Here is a 20,689-nt window from a genome sequence, read left to right as displayed (position 1 = left end):
ACCCATTAGCAGAGAGGCTGCCTAAAATCATAAAAAGGCCACAGACACCCCAAAACACACCACCAGACATGGACCTGCCCACCAGAAAGACAAGATCCAGCCTCATCCACCAGATCACAGGCACTAGTCCCCTACACCAGGAAGCCTACACAACCCACTAAACCAACCTTAGCTACTATGGGCAGACACCAAAAACAACGGGAACTACAAACCTGCAGCCTGGGAACAGGAGACCCCAAACACAGTAAGTTAAGAAAAATGAGAAGACAGCAGATGAAGGAGCAAGATAAAAACCCACCAGACCAAACAAATGAACAGGAAATAGGCAGTCTACCTAAAAAAGAATTCAGAATAATGATAGTAAAGATTATCCCAAATCCTGGAAAAAGAATGGAGAAAATAAAGGAAACGTTTAACAAGGACCTAGAAGAACTAAAGACCAAACAGTGATGAACAACACAATAAATGAAATTAAAAATTCCCCAGACGGTATGAATAGCAGAATAACTGAGGCAAAGAACGGATATGTGACCTGGAAGATAAAATAGTGGAAAGAACTACTGCAGAGCAGAATAAAGAAAAAGAATGGAAAGAATTGAGGACAGTCTCAGAGACCTCTGCTACAACATTAAACGCACCAACATTCGAATTATAGGGGTCCCAGAGAAGAAGAGAAGAAGAAGGGGACTGAGAAAATATTTGAAGAGATTATACTTGAAAACTTCCCTAATATGGGAACGGAAATAGTTAATCAAGTCCAGGAAGCATGGAGAGTCCCATACGTGATAAATCCAAGGAGAAACACACCAAGACTTATACTAATCAAACTATCAAAAATTAAAGACAAAGAAAAAATATTAAAAGGAGCAAGGGAAAAGCAACAGATAACATACAAGGGAATCCCCATAAGGTTAACAGCTGATCCTGCAGCAGAAACTCTGCAAGCCAGAAGGGAGTGGCAGGACATATTTAAAGTGATAAAGGGGAAAAACCTACAACCAAGATTACTCTACCCAACAAGGATCTCATTCAGATTCGATGGAGAAATTAAAACTTTTACAGACAAGCAAAAGCTAAGAGAATTCAGCACCACCAAACCAGCTTTAAAACAAATGCTAAAGGGACTTCTCTAGGCAGGAAACACAAGACAAGGAAAAGACCTACAATACCAAACCCAAAACAATTAAGAAAATGGTAATAGGAACATACACATCGATAATTACCTTAAATGTAAATGGATTAAATGCTCCAACTAAAGACACTGACTGGCTGAATGGATACACAAGTCCCATATATATGCTGTCTACAAAAGACCCACTTCAGACCTAGGGACACATACAGACTGAAAGTGAGGGGATGGAAAAAGATATTCCATGCAAATGGAAATCAAAAGCTGGAGTAGCAATTCTCATATCAGACAAAACAGACTTTAAAACCAAGACTATTACTAGAGACAAAGAAGGACACCACATAATGATCAAGGGATCAATCCAAGAAGAAGATATAACAATTGTAAATATTTATGCACCCAACATAGGAGCACCTCAATACATAAGGCAAACACTAACAGCCATAAAAGAGGAAATCGACAGTAACACAATCATAGTAGGGGACTTTAACACCCCACTTTCAGCAATAGACAGATCATCCAAAATGAAAATAAATAAGGAAATACAAGCTATAAATGATACATTAAACAAGATGGACTTAATTGATATTTATAGGACAGTCCATCCCCAAACAACAGAATACACTTTCTTCTCAAGTGCTCATGGAACATTCTCCAGGATAGATCATACCTTGGGTCACAAATCAAGCCTTGGTAAATTTAAGAAAATTGAAATGAGACTAGATATCAATTACAGGAAAAAATCTGTAAAAAATACAAAAACATGGAGGCTAAACAATACACTACTTAATAACCAAGAGATCACTGAAAAAATCAAAGAGCAAATCAAAAAATACCTAGAAACAAATGACAATGAAAACATGATGACCCAAAACCTATGGGATGCAGCAAAAGCAGTTCTAACAGGGAAGTTTAGAGCAATACAATCCTACCTCAAGAAACAAGAGAAATCTCAAATAAACAACCTAAACCTACACCTAAACCAATTAGAGAAAGAAGAACAAAAAACCCCCAAAGTTAGCAGAAGGAAAGAAATCATAAAGATCAGATCAGAAATAAATGAAAAAGAAATGAAGGAAACAATAGCAAAGATCAATAAAACTAAAAGCTTGTTCTTTGAGAAGATAAACAAAATTGATAAACCATTAGCCAGAGTCTTCAAGAAAAATAGGGAGAAGACTCAATAGAATTAGAAATGAAAAAGGAGAAGTAACAACTGACACTGCAAATGCAAAGGATCATGAGAGATTATTACAAGCAACTATATGCCAATAAAAGGCAGCCTCTTCAATAAGTAGTGCTGGGAAAACTACAGCTACATGTAAAAGAATGAAATTAGAACACTTACGCAAAAATAAGGACACCATACACAAAAATAAACTCAAAATGGATTAAAGACCTAAATGTAAGGCCAGACACTATAAAACTCTTAGAGGAAAACATAGGCAGAACACTCTATGACATAAATCACAGCAAGATCCTTTTTGACCCACCTCCTAGAGAAATGCAAATAAAAACAAATAAAAACAAAAATGAACAAACGGGACCTAATGAAACTTAAAAGCTTTTGCACGGCAAAGGAAACCATAACCAGGCAAAAAGACAATCCTCAGAATGGGAGAAAATATTTGCAAATGAAAAACTGACAAAGGATTAATCTCCAAAATATAGAAGCAGCTCATGCAGCTCAGTATCAAAAAAAAAACAAACAACCCAATCCAAAAATGGGCAGAAGACTTAAATAGACATTTCTCCAAAGAAGATTTACAGATTGCCAACAAATATATGAAAGGATACTCAACATCACTAATCATTAGAGAAATGCAAATCAAAACTACAGTGAGGTATCACCTCACACCAGTCCGAATGGCCATCCTCAAAAATCTACAAACAATACATGCTGGAGAGGGTGTGGAGGAAAGGGAACCCTCTTGCACTGTTGGTGGGAATGTAAATTGATATAGCCACTATGGAGAACAGTATGGAGGTTCCTCAAAATCTAAAAATAGAACTACCATATGACCCAGCAATCCCACTACTGGGCATATACCTTGAGAAAGCCATAACTCAAAAAGAGTCATGTACCACAATGTTCAATGCAGCTCTATTTACAATAGCCAGGACATGGAAGCAACCTAAGTGTCCATCAACAGATGAATGGATAAAGAAGATGTGGCACATATATATATTACTCAGCCATAAAAAGAAATGAAATTGAGTTATTTGTAGTGAGGTGGATGGACCTAGAGTCTGTCATACAGAGTGAAGTAAGTCAGAAAGAGAAAAACAAATACCGTATGCTAACACATATATATGGAATCTAAAAAAAAAAAAAAAAAAGGTCATGAAGAACCTAGGGGCAAGACAGGAATAAAGACACAGACCTACTAGAGAATGGACTTGAGGACACGGGGAGGGGGAAGGGTAAGCTGGGACAAAGTGAAAGAGTGGCATGGACATATATACACTACCAAATGTAAAATAGATAGCTAGTGGGAAGCAGCTGCATAGCACAGGGAAATCAGCTCGCTGCTTTGTGACCACCTAGAGGGGTGGGATTGGGAGGGTGGGAGGGAGGGAGACACAAGAGGGAAGAGATATGGGGATATATGTATATGTATAACTGATTCACTTTGTTATAAAGCAGAAACTAACACACTATTGTAAAGCAATTACATTCCAATAAAGATGTTAAAAAAAAAAAAAAGGTCAGAATACCTGAATTAACATTTTTCCCAAGAAGACAGACAGATGGCAATCAGGCACATGAAAAGATGCTCAACATTGCTAGTCATCAGAGAAATGCATATCAAAACCCCAATGATATATCACTTCACACCTGTCAGAATGACTATTATCAAAAACAATGCAAATAACAAATGTTGGCAAGGATGTGGCGAAAAGAGAGCACTCGTACACTATTGGTGGGAATGTAAATTGGTGCAGCCACTGAGGAAAACAGTATGGAGGTTTCTCAAAACACTAAAAAATAAAACTGCCATGTGACCCAGCAATTACACTACTTGGGTATACCTGAATAAAACAAAAACGCTAATTGGAAAAGATACATGTGCCCCAATGTTCATAGCAGCATTATTTACAATAGCCACGATATGAAAGCAACCCAAGTGTCCATTAACAGATGAATGGGTAAAGAAGATGTGGTTTATATATACAATGGAATATTACTCAGCCATGATAAAGAATGAGATTCTGACATTTGCCACAACGTGGATGGACTTAGAGCATATTGTGCTTAGTGAAATAAGTCAGAGAGACAAATACTCAATGTTATCACTTATATGTGGAGTCTAAAAAATAAATGAATATGAAAAAACAGAAACAGACTCACAGATATACAGAACTACAGGTTACCAGTGGGGAAAGGGAAGCAGGGAGGGGCAAGATAGGGAGAGGGGATTAAGAAGTACAAACTACTATGTGTAAAATAAATAAGATACAAGAATATATTGTACAGCCTAGGGAATACAGCCAATACTTTATAATAACTTTAAATGGAGTATAATATATAAAAATATTGAATCACTATGTTGTACACCTGAAACTAATATAAAATTGTAAGTCAGTTACACAATTTAAAAAAAATAAAAAATAAAACAAAGCAGTTTAAACTCTTATTTATGCATTTTCATTTCCATGCAACCCACTTAACAATAAGACAATGGATTACAGTCTATGCCTTCCTTCGATGCTTCTGAACAATTTTGAGTTGGAGACCTTTTCTCTCCCAGTCCAACTATGCTCAGTATCATAAATAGTCACTTTTTTGCCTCAATCAGTGGAAAGGGATCTTTTGGCTTATCTCCTCTGAAGGAAAGAACTTAGTTTCAGGACACAAGAATCCTGGATTTAAATTTCTCACCCTGACAGCAGGAAAAACAAAACCAAAAAAATAACTATCTGATACCCTTAACCTGTCTGGTTTCAGTTGCCTCATGTGTAAAATAGGAATAAAGCTACCTTTTTTTCCTGACCCATATACTTTCTTGTCTTCCCTTCAAGGCTATGTTGCTTGACTCCTATATTGCACTTCACCTGTGTTCCAGGACACTCTCGGGGCATTTGTGTCTGCTGTTCTGATGGAGATGTGGACGGTAATAGGTGCACTCCTTTCAAAGAAGAAGTCATACACTTCCAACTCCACCTGTAAACAAACAACTGCATATGAACCATACATTGACCATTTATAATATAAAATACCATTATTTCTGGGCTATACACCACAGATGGAGGCAAAACTGATTCAGGTTTCTGCTGTTGCCTGATCTCATTTATGACAACCTAATCTCACTTTTTCAGGCTGTAGGTCTTGTTCCTTAGTTTATCAGTGTTTTTAACTTTTCCTCTCTGTGAAAGAAGTTCTTAACCCAAAATAAGCAAGTATGCTAGACATGTTTCCATGCATTTGCTCAGAAGACTATGTCAGTCCAGCATCAGACCACTAGAGCCTCTCTCAAAGCAGTGGTTCTCCACTGGCGGAGCCTCTTCAATGACTCTGAATAACAAATAGGCTAGCAGCTTTGTCTCTCTTCCTTCTTACCTCGTAATGTCTCCTCTCAGAATGGCTGCTGTTTGGTGGCTGATAGGCAATTTGCATGTCACTTAGGTCTTTCCAGGTGAAGGAGGACACCGGTCTGGTGTGATCCCACAGGTGAGTCACATAGCCTTGGAGCGGGGCTTTAGTAATGTTGAACACCAGCAAGGGTTTGGGGGTCTCATCCTCTTCACAGTCCAGAACTGATGTAGTCAAAGAGGTCAGGATGAACTGATCCACTTCCAGAATAAACATGGCCATGAATGCAGCCCTTGGAATCTGATTAGGGATGCCAGCTCTCATATAGACGGGTAACCACACACTCTCTGACTTTTGAAGGAGAAAGAAAAGATGAAAGGGGAAACAATATAAATGATGCTGTAAAATCAGGGTAAATAGTATGATATTTAACACTAATTTCCTTCACGCCAGCCTAAATATGTGTCTTTTACTGGTGGAGCACACAGAGAACTAATGTTGGGCTCATACCTGAGGAAGCTCAGTGGCCAGAGGCAGAAGAATAATGGTGTCTGTGCTGGGATCAGTCTCTAGTCCTTGTTTGCGGCAGGAAGGAATATACGAGTGCTCTCAGATGTGGAGCAAGTGGGACAGAGGGTTGGTCTAGGGTCATCCTGGACCCTGACCTTTAGGGTGCATCTGTGAGAAGCCAAAGGATCTGAGCAGAAAGAACCTGGAAGTGGAAATCATATCCTAGGAGTGTCGGGAGGAATTGCAATTGACCAATAAGGCTAGAAATGTACTCTCCCAAGATGAGAGGCCTTTGCAATGGGGGATCTCCAGAGGAACCATGAAATTGCCCCGAGACTAAGAAGCAGCTTGAAACATCTGCCAGACTCAGAGAGCATGAAGTCATATTCCATCAGTGCCTGGTCAAATAAGACCTCTCTCTCCAAACTTCTCCAAACCACCCACCCCCAAGTCTGGAAGTTCAGAAACTAGTCAGCAAGGCTCAAAGAAAGAGAGAAACAGAAGAAGACAACCTCACCCCCTTCTCACTGCGTGGTTTATAAAGACAAAGGAGTGATATGCTGAGACAGCACAGAGTTTACACTATTTAGTCTTCATGAGCCATTGAAAAACATTTGAAGATTTATAATTTAAACAAGAATGGGGAAATTACAGTATGAAAGGACTGGTGCCGAACAATAAGACCAATTAAACCTAGAGTTAAGCCTAAATAAATGTTATTTGAAACATACTAACAAAATGGATACAAATATCAAAAGAGTGTACTTGAAATAAAAGATGATGCAAGCAATCATAAGGTATAAAAATGATAAACTGGAACTAAAGTTGCAGATTATATTAACCAAGCCTGTTGGTGAGTAACTGCAGTGAGAAAGGATAAATAGGATCAATCCTCATAACATATAGGAAGGAGGCAAAAGACTTCATTTTTTACTTTAAATGTTAAAAATATAGGTTAAAGAATTTTTTAAATTTAGAAATAAATTTTAAAGTGGGATAAAGATTTTTCAAATAAGTAAAGATAAAGGCTAAGGAAATATAAACTAGAGTGCAGGATAATTTCTTTTAACTAGCAAGAAAGCAGAAAACAAGATGATAGAAAAAAACCCACAGATATCCATTATTACATAATTATAGCCTATATTCTCTTGTTCAAGACAAATATTCTGAAATTTAAATATCCAATTATATCTGCCTTACCAGACAGGCACTTAAAATTATATACAAAGATTAAAAGTAAAAGAATGATCCTGACTTATCATGTAAAGTTTGCAGTTGTAACTGTAAGAATTTCAAAGAGAGATGAATTCAAGGCAAGAAACATTAAAAAGGACAGTGTGGGCAGTTGACAGTGATAAAATGTACAAGACAAAGATTCTTATAAGCATCACTATATTTAATACTATTCTGGCCAAACCAGTGGAGAAAAGAGTAGAAAAAAGAGGAATAATTATTGAAAAAGAAAGGAAAAAATTATCATCATTAGTGAAAGATGTAATTATGGTCTTTAAAAGCCCAAAGACTTGAAAAATTTTTAGAATAATTGAATTCAAGAAAGAAGCCAGACAAAAGAAGATTAGTCCAAGAAATAGCTCTCCTATCTATCATCAGTAACCAATGAGAAGAAATAGTGGAGGAAAAGAAGACTAGTCATAATAATTCTACAAAAACAAATTGTCTAGGACTGGACTTAAGTGTGCACAACTGACATGAAGAAAACTACAAACTTTACAGAAACATATCAAATATCATTTGCCTCGATGAAGTTAGATAACTTTTGTCTGGATGAGACAACTCAATGTGGTAAATGTTCCAATATTCCAATTCTTCCCAAAATAATTTATAGTTTTAATCCAATCCTGATAAAAATATTTAGGGGCTTTTTAAAAAAACTAACATAAATATTTAATTATTTACCTAGAACTAAGAATAGGTGAGAATGGATAAGAAAATTTTGAAGAGGAAGGACTCATCGCTATGAGGAAGGACTTGCCTATAAAATGTTAAAGTCTATTATAGACCTTTTATATTTAGAACAATATGGTACTGGCACAAGAATAGGTAGGCAAATCTAAGGAACAAAAGAGCTACCCTTGAAATAGACACATAATATCTTTCTATAAAATAGAAGACTCATCTAAAATCGATGGGAAACATGTCCATTATGCAACAAATAGTGTCGAAAATTTTGGCTACTTGGAAAAAACTGTTCTGTGTTTCACAATATGATAAAATTCATTTCAGGCAGAATAAAAAGGCAAATATAAACAGGAAAATGTTTTTAAATCTATAAGAAATAATGGGTGAACAGTCATTTAGTCACTTGATGAGGATGGACTATACCAGCATAAAAATAAAAAAATAACAAGATACAAAACTTCAAATATAGTATAAATTCAGTTCCATAAACTAACTCTGGTGTGCATGCCTCCCCACTCACTCTGTGTGTGTGTTTCTGTATGTGTGTGTAAGTGTGTATATATATAAAAATGGTAGAAATACCCCTAGTTTTGTTTTCTTATTTTTCTTTCTGTGCTTTTTAAAAAAAATCCTCTGCTGTTGAGCATACTACTTTTATATCTGTTTGTGACATGCCAAATTGACTATGGAATAGGTTAATTCTAAATAATACAGGAAGGTCATTTTAAAGGGGAAACTCCTAATAAAACTGATCTGAAAACATAAAACCCTATATCAATATACAGAGGAAAAAGAAGAAAAATCAATTAGGAAGAAAAATGGCTCTAATTTTTTTTCACAGATATAAAAAAGCATTAAAAGGGAAAGGACTTTCACGTCAAAACAAACAGAAGACATGTACTAGTCGTTAAGAGACAAAGTTTAGTCTTGACTCAGCCAGTCATGTATAGTCAAGGTTTGCGAGGTTCGCGAGTTCTCTGGCTACCACTATAAAATAAGGGGCTTGGGCTAAGCCATTTCCAAACCTGGCTGATGATCAGTTTTTTCACTAGCAAAATATGTATAGAGGTTATTATGTGTCCAACTTTGTGCCAAGTGCTTTGTAAGCATTATCTCATTTAATCCTCTCGATAAGAAGTAAGTACTACTATGCCCATTTTAAGATTTTTTAAATGAGGCATAAAGTACAAAGTCACACAGCTAGTTAACGTTTGAACTCAGGCAACCTGGGCCCAAAGTCATGCTCTTAACTGTTAATGTCAGACTCAAATCTATTCTTTCAAAGCTCCCCAAGTGATTTACCTGATCAGTTTGACCAGACTACCTCACGGTTTTTCCAAATCTCAATTATAAAATTCTATAATCCTGTTTACTCATTTCCTTATCATTCCATGTTTTATTAATTCCTGTGGTAATAATGTTCAATGTTTGACTGGGTCTGTTAGGAGGAATCCTAGTGAGAAGTCAGCCTGTGAAAGACGGAGGTCTTCCACAAATGTCATCTCATATCATCTTAAATCAGCACAAAATCTGAGCTGTTTCAGCAGGTATACAGTCACCCCAGCTTCCCAAATAAACACGTTACAGCGTACATGAATTAAGAGAATAGCATGTCAAATCTCTCATATAGGCTGATTTCACTTTCTGTCATCATTTCAATGGGAAGAGATCAAAGGAAAGAAAGGGCAGGAGAATGTAAAAGAGATTGGAAAATGCAGGAAGCCCTTGGGGGGCTGTCTCCTTGACAACCCAGTCCTCCATCTCAAAGTCTGAAAGAGTGAAAATGATATCATCTGCTACAGCCATAAAAGTGGGACTGAACTCCCCCTCTCTCCCAGATTCCTGTGGCCTTGCAGAGTGGGTGTGTGGACCCTCTGATTTCCTCTAACAGATGAAAAGAGGTTCTAATAAAGGAGTAAATGAAGCATCAAAGAGTAGGAGTTAAAAACGCAGAAATGGGAAGCTGAAGAATACTGAAGGGAATGGGAGAAGAAAGTTAGCATGTAACCTGACCCAGGTCCTTTCTAAGTTGCTTTAGGGATGACAGAGCTACAAGAGAGCCAGAGAAGGTAAACTACGTACTGATATTATATACAAAAGCTACTGTTTCAAGCACTTACTGGCAGAACAAGTCTGCAGTTCTCTGAGCTGTTCTACCCACAACCATACAGGAACCAGCACGAGCGCCCCCGTGGAACTGGCTTTCTTGCTGTGGATCAGCTGGGGACACAGACACATAACCCCACAGACTCTACCTTGTATATGATTTTACTCCTGCTATCTGTGAGGTCCAGTCGGATGGAGATGTAATCAATGTGTGGAGAAGGGGGACTCAGATGTTGATATCGAAGCCCCAACAGCAAGAATTCCTCACAGCTCACTTTGAGACTTCCTATTTTCTTCAGTCCCAGGGGACATCTGCCACCTGGACACTTCAGTTCTGTTCCCAGTTCTAGAATGTACAGCAGTGAATTAAGAGAGTCACTTGTACATTAATGATTGTAAAATTTAAAAACCCATCCTCCCTCCCATGGGTACTTATTCCCTCTCACTGCCCAAAGACTACTCACATGTACCCTCCAATCATTCACTGAGTAGGTTGTCATTTTCTTGAAAACCTGTCATTGCTTTTACTGAAAAGAACAGTTGACCAATTATCCAATCAGGTTCTTAACCACCAAAAGTGACCAAGAGAAAAAATATGTAAAATGCATTTTCTGGTGCTGGACCATCTCTGACTAATAGGCTCACTGTAGGCCTTCCACCGTCCTGCTCTTGTCTTCCTTTACAGCATCCACTTCCATGGTACCATCATGCCATCTCTGCTAGAATATTCTACTCACTGAAATTCACTCCCCTCAGTGCTTGTCACACACTCAAATCCTGCAAACCTTTTCAGGTCGACTTAATCTTTTACTAAACCTTTCTTCAAATATTCATTGACCACCTGAGCCATCCTGCTGTCTCCCACTGAAAACCACAGTCATCTCTCCAATACATAGTCTTTTGTCTCTGTCCAACTGCATTTTTCACTCCTGCACAGTATATGATACTCACAGGCCACTTATTTTTCTAGTGGCCTTTTGCACATTTCCCTGATGTACAAAATGGTTATCCTACTTCCTACCCTGTGAAGGCTGTGAAGACCAAATGATACGACTTATTGTGCATGTTTTCAGCTATAAATTTCTGTCCAAATTCAAGGTATTACTGTTATCATGATTTTCCCTTATATTTTTTGGTCTTCCCACAGTGCCTAGAACACTATTATGCATCTAGGAGGTGCCCAAAATGTGATAATTAAATGAATAACAGAAAGAACGTTATCCATTAACTCTTCCTGATTTAAACCATGGCTGCTGCCCACCAGCTCTACCTCAAACCTGCTCCAAGTCTAGTAATACTTAGTAAATTCACCAACTACTTTTGCTACCACTGCCATTGCTACCTACTATTAATAATAACAGCTGACAGTTACTGAGCACTTGCTATGAGCCAGACACTGTGTTAAGCGCTTTGTGTGTGTGTGTGATCTCATTCACTCCCATCTTTATACAACCCTATGGAACAGCCACTATCCTTGCCCGTTTTACAGAGACTTAAACAAGTTAAATAACTCTCCTAAAAGCACACAGGGAATAAATAGCAGAGGCAGTTTTCAAGCCTGGGTTTTTCCAATTCCAAAGTCTGCACTCTTAACCACTAACTTACATTTTTCAACCAGCTACAAATTATATTAAGTAAAACTCTTTGTCATGGTAGAAGATGACCATTTACAGATCTGTCAGTTTTAGTAACATCCAGATAAGTATTAAAACATATCATACGAGACTCAGGGAAAAAACTGTGTGGGTGATCTCCACGAGGTTCTTCCGGCCGGGGCTCCACCAGAACCAGCTGGCCATGGGCTGGCAGCCGAGTTCCCACAGGGTCCAGCCTGACTGTACACTCCAGACTAGCCGTCCTCTCATAATCAAATCTGAGCAGGTTTTTATCAATGGCTCGGGACAGGCCATAGAATTCAGACACCTCCAGTACATTGTCACTTATACGGATGACGTTACAGTCTGGTTCCAGGAGATAGACCCGCAGGATAAAGGTTTCCGTGAAGGTGTCTGTCTCAGTCAATCTGTGGACAGAACAGAGCAAAGGCAATATTATTGGTGCCCAGGTACTTCCGATATTGTGTACTAACTTGGCTGGAAGCTTAAAGACTGGCTTTCACACAGTGTATCAGGTAGAGTTTGGATTTTATTTTATACTCTACTCTCAACCTCTCTCTTCTCTTCCCTTCTTCTCCTTACCTTGGTGACAACTCCTTTTTCTGTTACTTCCCTTTCCAATGACCCTTCTTTTAACACCTTCTCTCAAATCCATCATCGATAATGGTATTTAATGACTGCTATGAGCTCAGAGTCCCTTCTCTAGCATGTGTGCAACTTAAGAGTATCCAGCATGTATAATTTATGGATTGACTTTTAATTCAGGAGTGAGGGGGTGAGGGGTTTCTGAAGCATCAAGGCCTTTTTGCTCTTCAGAAATGCCACTACATGAATAGTCATTTATAGTCTAGTTGGGGTGCGCTGCTCAGCGCTTGGCATATAAAGGGTATTCAGTGATTGTTACCTCCATTCTCTTCATTCCCTTAGTGACTATGTTTTCTGGATACTTACAGAGACTAGCAGATATGGGTTGTCATTCTTTACTGAAGGGAGAAAATTAATGGGTGATGGGTGTGTATCAATAATGCAGCTCCTAATTGATGTGCTTTCATGATGGCCCGGGCAGATACTAAACTCTTTATGAAGAGTATATCATTCAGTCTTCACAGGAATCTATCATAAATGTTGTTAATCCCATTTTACAGATAAGGAAACAGGCACAGGGTGGTCAAGTAGCTTGTCAAAAGGGCTAGAGACGAGGTAAGAGGGTAATAAACATGCTCTCTGATTTTCTGCCTCCAGCTCCTCTGAATATTCTATTTTAAATCCTCAAGACCAGGGAAATTGACAGGTCCTCTAACTCTGCCCTTCATGCGCGCTCCTCTACCCTCCCCATCCCTTAGAAACTCAAGGAAAAAAGAAGTAGGAACAGCTAGAATTCATTAGCTTTTCCAGCCCTTCCCAGCAAGCTCTTTGAAGCTAATTTGTTTTTTAACTTTAAAGTCTTAGGAAAATCAAACAGCCTTGTATGCTGATTGCATAGATTCCTAAGGAATCCTTTGGTGCCATCGCATTTCCTGAGCACAGCATTTGGTTCACCCCTCTCTTTCGGCACTTGTCATTCTGAATCACAGTTAGCGACCCATCTTTTGCATGAGACCATGAGAACCAGTCTATGTCTCCTCATGTTTTTGTTTTTGTTTTGTTTTTGTTTCCTATGTCTAGCATGGGCCTAACCTATAGCAGATGATCATAAGTGTTTATAGGATGATTCACTGTGCTACAAAACTCTCGACTCATATTAGCCTAGTACTTAAGGGAAATTCATGCTGCCATATTTTAGCCAAATACTCTTAAAAGCAACAAAAACCAAGTAAAAAACTATATAAGGCCTACTCCACCTACACTGAATTCTCAGTTGCTTCTATGAAGTGAGCAATACCATAACCATGAGCTTATATATATTTCAACATCTTTATTGGAGTATAACTGCTTTACAATGGTGTGTTAGTTTCTGCTGTATAACAAAGTGAATCAGCTATACGTATACATATATCCCCATATCCCCTCCCTCTTGAGTCTCTCTCCCATCCTCCCTACCCCACCCCTCTAGGTGGTCACAGAGCACCAAGCTGATCTCCCTGTGCTATGTAATTTTAAATTAACTTTTTATTTAGATATAATTCACATACCCTAAAATTTACCTTTTTAAAGTTTATAACTCAGTGGTTTCTAGTATATTCATAAGGTTATGCAACCATCATGCTCCCTAATTCCAGAACATTTTTATGATGCCCCCCATAAAAGTCCACACCCATGAGCATTCACTCCCCATTCACCCCTCCCTCAACAGCTGGCAACCGCTAATCCACTTTGTCTTCATGGATTTGCCTTTTCTAGGCATATCACATAAATGAAATTACACAATATGTGACCTTTTGTGTCAGACTTCTTTCACTTAGCATAATGTTTTCAAGGTTCATCCATGTTGTAGCATGTATCAGTACTTCATTCCTTTTTATGGCTGAATAATATTCCATTGTATGGATATACCACATCATGTTTACACATGCATCAGTTAGATTGTTTCAACTTTTTGGCATTTATGAAACATGCTGCAGTGAACCTTTGTGTATAAATTTTTGTGTAAACATATCTTTTATTTCTCTTATGTATATATGTATATTTAGGAGTAGAACTGCTGGGTCATATGGTCACTTTGTCCAACTCTATAATTGGTTTTTTGAACCTTTTTAAAATATAGTATGTTGAAAAATAGAAGATATTGCACTTCTAATAAATAAGCAGTTGATAATCAAAAAGAAGAATTTCATTCACTTTGGGAATATATTTTCCTCCTAATTCTCATTAAAAATTTGTAGTTTATAATCTCCATTTTTTTTTATCATAAGTGGGGAATTGAATGACCAGAGATACCCATACAAGAACTCTAAAGGGAAACAGGAGAGGGCTAATAATTTGCCACAGAAATGCCCCAAGGAAGATATAAATAAAAGTAACTGAAAGGTTGCTACAATTCTTGCCTCACCCACTAGGGTCTCCAGTTCCTACTGTGAATTACTTGTTTGAAATCTAGTAACTCCCATCATGATAATACTTATCCAAAGAAAAAGAAGTACACAGAGCGGTTATCTGCTAAGGAATGAACAATGCTTCTATGCTGCTTACCTGTAAAGTCTAAGCTTCACTGTGTCTTCATCAAGAATTGGGCAACCGTTGTGAGTATACTTTACTTCATTGGGAAGGAAATGGCAGTCAAAGACCTAGTTCACATGAAGAAATTGATACATATCTGTGAGAAAACTGGTACACTTTTTAATTTTTCCAGCTGTAAAGTACTGCCTGAAGAAATTATGGTCTCTTAGCATTGTGTGTGTGTGTGTGTGTGTGTGTGTGTTTTAACCATCACCACCTCTACCCACCCCCATGCCTATGACCATCCTGCTTATATAGCTGTGTTTTGCTTTGAGAATATCTGAATTATGAAAATCCAAGCAGATCAGGCAGATAAATTAAGCAGTGATTATCTCTAAATAATTATCTTTTCCCAGTGTATAGTACATTTAAAATATGGTTCCATTTTTCAAAATATTATTTACCAACACCATAGCAACTGAGTCAGAGAGGTCTACCTCTGTGTATGTAGAAACAGGCATGCATTACCCCACATACAAACACGCTGTATTAGCTCTGTATTTTTTTCTTCTCCTTTTATTGCTTTCTTTTCCAAATAGTGTTTTTATATTTAAAAATGAAGCCACTTACTACAGACATTATTGTTGTCGATCAGAGCCAAACACGACCCACAGATGTTTCTCATTTACTTGCAAAAGACTGCTTTTATTAGTTATGTAATAGCAGAAATGACTGATGAGACAAATAACAATGTCAAGGCAATTTTCTCTATTCAAACAAAATTATAATTAACTGTATCACCTCACTCAGAACTACTAAGGATTGCTAATTGTTAGATTCTGGGAGTCATAGTTTTTAAAAGAAGAGTTTTCTCTTCCATTCACACCATGACCCTCATTCTGCCGGATCTGACTTGGTAGAGTTCTAAGAAATACCCTCAAGGTATTCACATATCATCATTGTTGAGTTCATGCTATTTAGCCTGTACCTTGTTACAGCCTCAAACATTTACAAACAACATAATCCTCCCTGAGAAGACTTTCTCACTAATACAAATGATCTTTTCCTACAGACATCTTTGGTTCCTCTTTTTAATTGACAAGAGGGAAGGAGATAAAGGAAAGACCTTTCCCATATCATTGACAAATAGTCACTGTAATAAAAAGACAATCTGCTTTGTTAAAAGAAACATCTGTTTTATGTTTCATAATATGTGCTCCTTTTATAAAAGGCGACAACCATAATTCCATAAATTTACTAACTAAAACAAAGGAGAGCTAAATCCTTTCCTAATTACTGTCTAGCTTTGTTTTTTTCCACTTCAACTGCTTTTCAATTACAATTTATAATTAAATTCACACATTCCTAACTCATTACTCACTTTAATGACAGCAAACTGGTTCAAACTAGAGATATTTTCTTACTTCTGCATTTCCTATTCAAAAGAGCAAGCTCAGTGCTAAACGGGGGTGCTTTTCCACCCAGGAAATTTCTTGCTTTGGGTCAGGTGTGAGAAGTACTGTGAGTAGGTAAGTCTTGTCCTAAAACATGAGGAAAACATATTGCCATCGACCTTCTCTAATTGACTATCTCGAGAAGGTTATCGAGACAGAAGGTACTCGTGTGCACCAAGCAAAATCCCTTTCCAAATATCCAATAGGAAAATGAACCTGTTGGTCCTAAGACAAACTTCAGTAATGGAATGAAAACACTGGTTGAACAGATGTTAAACAAAACATTTTCTGTACAACTCACGTGAAATGGTTCATTACACAGCAGGGTGTTGTTAATACAGTCATCTAGCTAGGAATGGGCCCAAATAAGCCTGCTTTCAACTTACTAGTAAGCTCTATTAAAGAGTAATGTTTAGGCTGTGTGTGTGTGTGTCTGTGTGTGCATAATTGGCTTGGCTATGCTTGTCTGTGCTTAATTTCAAAAACTCCATAAGAAATAAATCCCTGGGGAGAACTGCATCAACCTGGATTTAGTACAGCTACATATTGCAAAAGAGCAGTTTTCACTTAGGGATTTTGTTTTTGTTGAAATTATCATAATGAAAAAATAGGAAGATCACCAGGTGGTTTGAGAAACAAAGTTTTCCGGACATACAGATTTCATGATAGTACACAGTTCTCATATTTGACCAAAAGGCAACGAAACTCCACATTTTAATGGACTCCTTTCCACAGAATAACTTTTAGCAGCTATAAATCACATATTTATTTTAGATGATATAAATCTGTTTGAGATGTCAGATGTACCTCTGGATAGACATACACTAAACATTATCTTTTAATCAGCACACTAGGGGACACTTTGGGGATGTTTGGAGCCCTGTCCCTTTGCCTTGCAATGCAGACTTCCCTAAATCAGACAGATATGTTGTTTCTGTTCCACATTGTCTTTCTAGTAATGGATTTTTGCCAGAAAATCAGAGAAAGTTTGAAAATGAGACAACTTAGAGATCTATCACAACACTTGACCCTTGTGACCAAATAAATGTTTTACCGAGTTCTAGTCACATGGATCCCTTTTTGCTCTCCAGTGCCTCAGAGCTAGCCACATGGTGAAGACCATTAAAATATCACTGAAAATGATGATATTTTTCATTACTCTCATAGAAAGTGCTATATGAAGCACTTTAGAAGTCATAAAGTTTAGAAGTCATAGGCTATTTGGGATGGGGAAAGGATATCCCCAGAGGCTGGTTTAAGTAACAGGAGATCCTCCCCAAAATGCTTTCTAAGGAGGGAGAATCTGGTGAATAATAGGCCTTTGGTTTTGCATGCTTGGGGCCAGAGCTTAATACAGCTGGACCATAGATTACCCCAGTGCGCTACAAGGAGGAATTTTTCCTCTCTTCTTACCTCACAAACTATATTCAGCCTTACTTCTAAATAAATGTTGAACACATTTTTTAATATATTGATTGGAAGGGTTACCAAATTATCAGTTCATCAGTCTTTATAAGGCATCCACCTTTTTCCATATAGCCCTGGGTCTCTGCTCTATCAGGGATCCCAGACATCTAGGATCTGGGTCCTATTTAGCTGCTCCCCAAAACCCCAGGCATTTGCTTTTGACCCCAGTGCCTGTAGTTAGGGCTCCACGGCCTGCTGCTGAGCCTATTCATGTCACCTACTCATCACATTTACTGCATTGGGGCTCCAGACGTGAGCTATCCCAGGCGTCTCCTTTTTCCCTAACTTATAGGTGCCAATCAAACACACTTTGCAGCATAAGTTATGTTGGGAGAAAGTGGGGAGATGTTGCAATTACCACACAAATGGGAGTACCAGGGTGACCTGGGGCCATGAGCATATACTAACATTTTTTAGATGCCCATCTGAAGCTCATTGACTGACAAAAGAAAAACTCACATGAAACTGGAGGGAGACATTTAGTCACAGTCACATGAACCATACTCCCAATGTGAGAGCCTGCCACAGCATTCTGATGTGTTTCAGAATCAGACTATAACTGTAACAGAAGTAAAGGAAATGTCTAGAGATGTCAATTTGTGCTAGCATCTATCTCAGTCTCTTTAGTTCATCTTTATGACATCTAATACCACTTTTGAATAAGCCGATGGAATTATTTTTTTAGCCAAATAGAGAGGAAGAACATTAATGCTCACAGTTCAGCAAACAGAAATGCTGTATTTTGCTAGGAGCAGCAGCCACACCCAGCGTTGAATATTCTGAAAACTGTTTGCCTTGAGAAGAAAGTTAAACCACAGTAGGAACAAGTAATAAGACCAGAAGCAATTTTCTATTGTGTACAGAGATAAGCTCTTTAAGCAAATGTACGATAATACAGATTTTCCTAAACCCAATGAATTAGAGGGTAACTCCACCCTACAAAAGGATTGAGCACAGAACACCCTTAAATGACAAGGTCTCCATGGTGATTAAAGGGGAAAAAAAATTTTATGAAGACATTTTTGAAGAACAATGAATATTTAAAATGAAGTGTCTTCATATATCTTTTCCAGATCTCTTCCCTTACTCAAGGGAATGTTCAAGGGATGGTAATAGATAAAAATGTCTTTGTGTTTAACTTTTGCTATTCTGCAGTCACAAATGTGTCCTAAAGATGTCCTGAAACCCTGATATCTTATCCAAAGGCACTCTGGCCATGGGTGAGATAATTTGGGGGCAGGAATAGTCCCATAAAGACTGACCATATCACACCACACAGGAGACTGCCCACTCTAACCCGTTTTCATTCTCTCTCCCTCTCATTTACTTCTCTCTCTCTCTCTCTCCCCCTCGCTCTGTTTTTTTCTCTCTCTCCCCTAAGATTCTCATAGAGTGGCCATGTACCTAAAATAAGAAGTATGTGATTTCCTTACCATTATGCGTTTTCCTGGGTGATTAGCTGTTTTATAAGGTCAAAGAGCTGGTAATATTTACACAAGTTTTCGTCAATAAGAGAGGATAAATTGGAAAGACTTGTCAATTTGGTGCATTACTAATTTAAAAAATGTATCCATCCATATCTGTTCGAACCAGCCTTCTTCCTCCAGAGGGGTTGACATAAATAGGAGTAACTCCTGTTGGTTTCAAGGCTGTAATCCACAGTCAGCCAAGAACATTCAAAAAACAGGTTTGACCAATCTCAAATCATTACCTCCTACACCCGAAACCAATGTTATATGTCATTATACTTCAAAAAAAATTTTTTAACAGGTTTCACCTTGCATAGAAAAAACAGTGCAGTATTATGCCCGCTAACTGCAACTCCACCGTTTCAAATTTGAACATCTTACAACACTCACCTCTGGTAGCTTGAAGGAAGAACGCTCTCTCTCTCTCTCTCTCTCCCTCCACCTCTCTCTCTCTCTCTCTCTCTCTCCCTCCACCTCTCTCTCTCTCTCTCTCTCCCCCTCTCTCTCTCTCCCCCTCCCTCCCTCCCTCTCTCCCTCCCTCCCTCTCTCCCTTCCTCCCTCTCTCCCTCCCTCCCTCTCTCTCCCCCCGCCCCCTTCCTAACATTCTCACACACTCTCATTCACACACACTACTAAATAGCAAATCTCGGATGTGACCTACCTGTGGAGTGAGTTTCCCAACCCTCTGGGTTATTGGTTCATTCATCACAACTTCCACTTTGCAGGCATCTTTCTCTTTGGGGATGGCGAACTTCAGGTCATCCTGAGACAGGAAGGCGGAGCTGCCCTTCATCACCCTGACCCCTCGGTTAACACGGATGAGGGTGGGGCTGGCCCAGCCTGGGAGCAGCCTCAGCAGCAGCAGCAGGGCACCGAGCCCACCCCAGCGTAGAGAGCTCATGCCGACAGGGGCCAACTCGTTTCCATCCACCAGTGAAATCCCTTCAACAAAGGAGGGCTTCTGTGCTTTCTCCGGGGGTGTCAGCTCATAGTCCAAGGGGCAGGGCAAGGGGTCCCGACAATGTGCCCCAAGATCTTAACACGTCCCTTTCATTTCAAACTCAGACAAGGAGGTCTTTCAGGCAGTCCCAGAGCTTTTAATAAAACTCGCTGATCACTCCTGACAACGCCCGGCAAGATTAATGTGCCTCCCAAGTGCTTTTTTAATCCTGCAAATGGGACGAGGAGTTGGAGGAAAGAGAGAGAAACCAAAAGGTTTATGTGGCTTATTCAAAAGACCCCCACCGACAAAGGAATCTTTCAACCAGCCTGTAATTTCAGCTAAATTAAAAACAAATAAACTAACTTGACCTCCAGGGGCATCTGAAAGGCAATGCAGCCATTTCATTCCCTGGCGGTAACTCCTGCTTCCGGACTCAACGGGTCCC

At 38.7% G+C, this 20,689-nt stretch overlaps 1 protein-coding gene across 1 annotated transcript in view; it reads right to left on the bottom strand.

Moving 5' to 3' along the window:
• Positions 1–20,202, bottom strand: part of LOC308619295 (FRAS1-related extracellular matrix protein 1-like) — a gene marked incomplete at both ends in the record, with an annotated part of 39,108 nt that extends 18,906 nt beyond the window's left edge. Inside the window, 6 exons of the mRNA XM_081237917.1 lie at positions 5,186–5,294; positions 5,691–6,014; positions 10,349–10,545; positions 11,921–12,222; positions 14,945–15,039; positions 19,963–20,202. Of these exons, the coding sequence (XP_081094043.1) occupies positions 5,186–5,294; positions 5,691–6,014; positions 10,349–10,545; positions 11,921–12,222; positions 14,945–15,039; positions 19,963–20,202 (1,267 nt within the window). The remainder of the gene's footprint in view (positions 1–5,185; positions 5,295–5,690; positions 6,015–10,348; positions 10,546–11,920; positions 12,223–14,944; positions 15,040–19,962) is intronic.
• Positions 20,203–20,689: the final 487 nt, after the last annotated feature.

This window comes from Mesoplodon bidens, assembly GCF_964165515.1.
Source record: "Mesoplodon bidens genome assembly, chromosome: 6".
Classification (NCBI taxonomy): Eukaryota; Metazoa; Chordata; class Mammalia; order Artiodactyla; family Ziphiidae; genus Mesoplodon; species Mesoplodon bidens.
The sequence above is the reverse complement of the archived record's forward strand: the minus strand, read 5'-3'. Positions and strand labels throughout refer to the sequence as shown.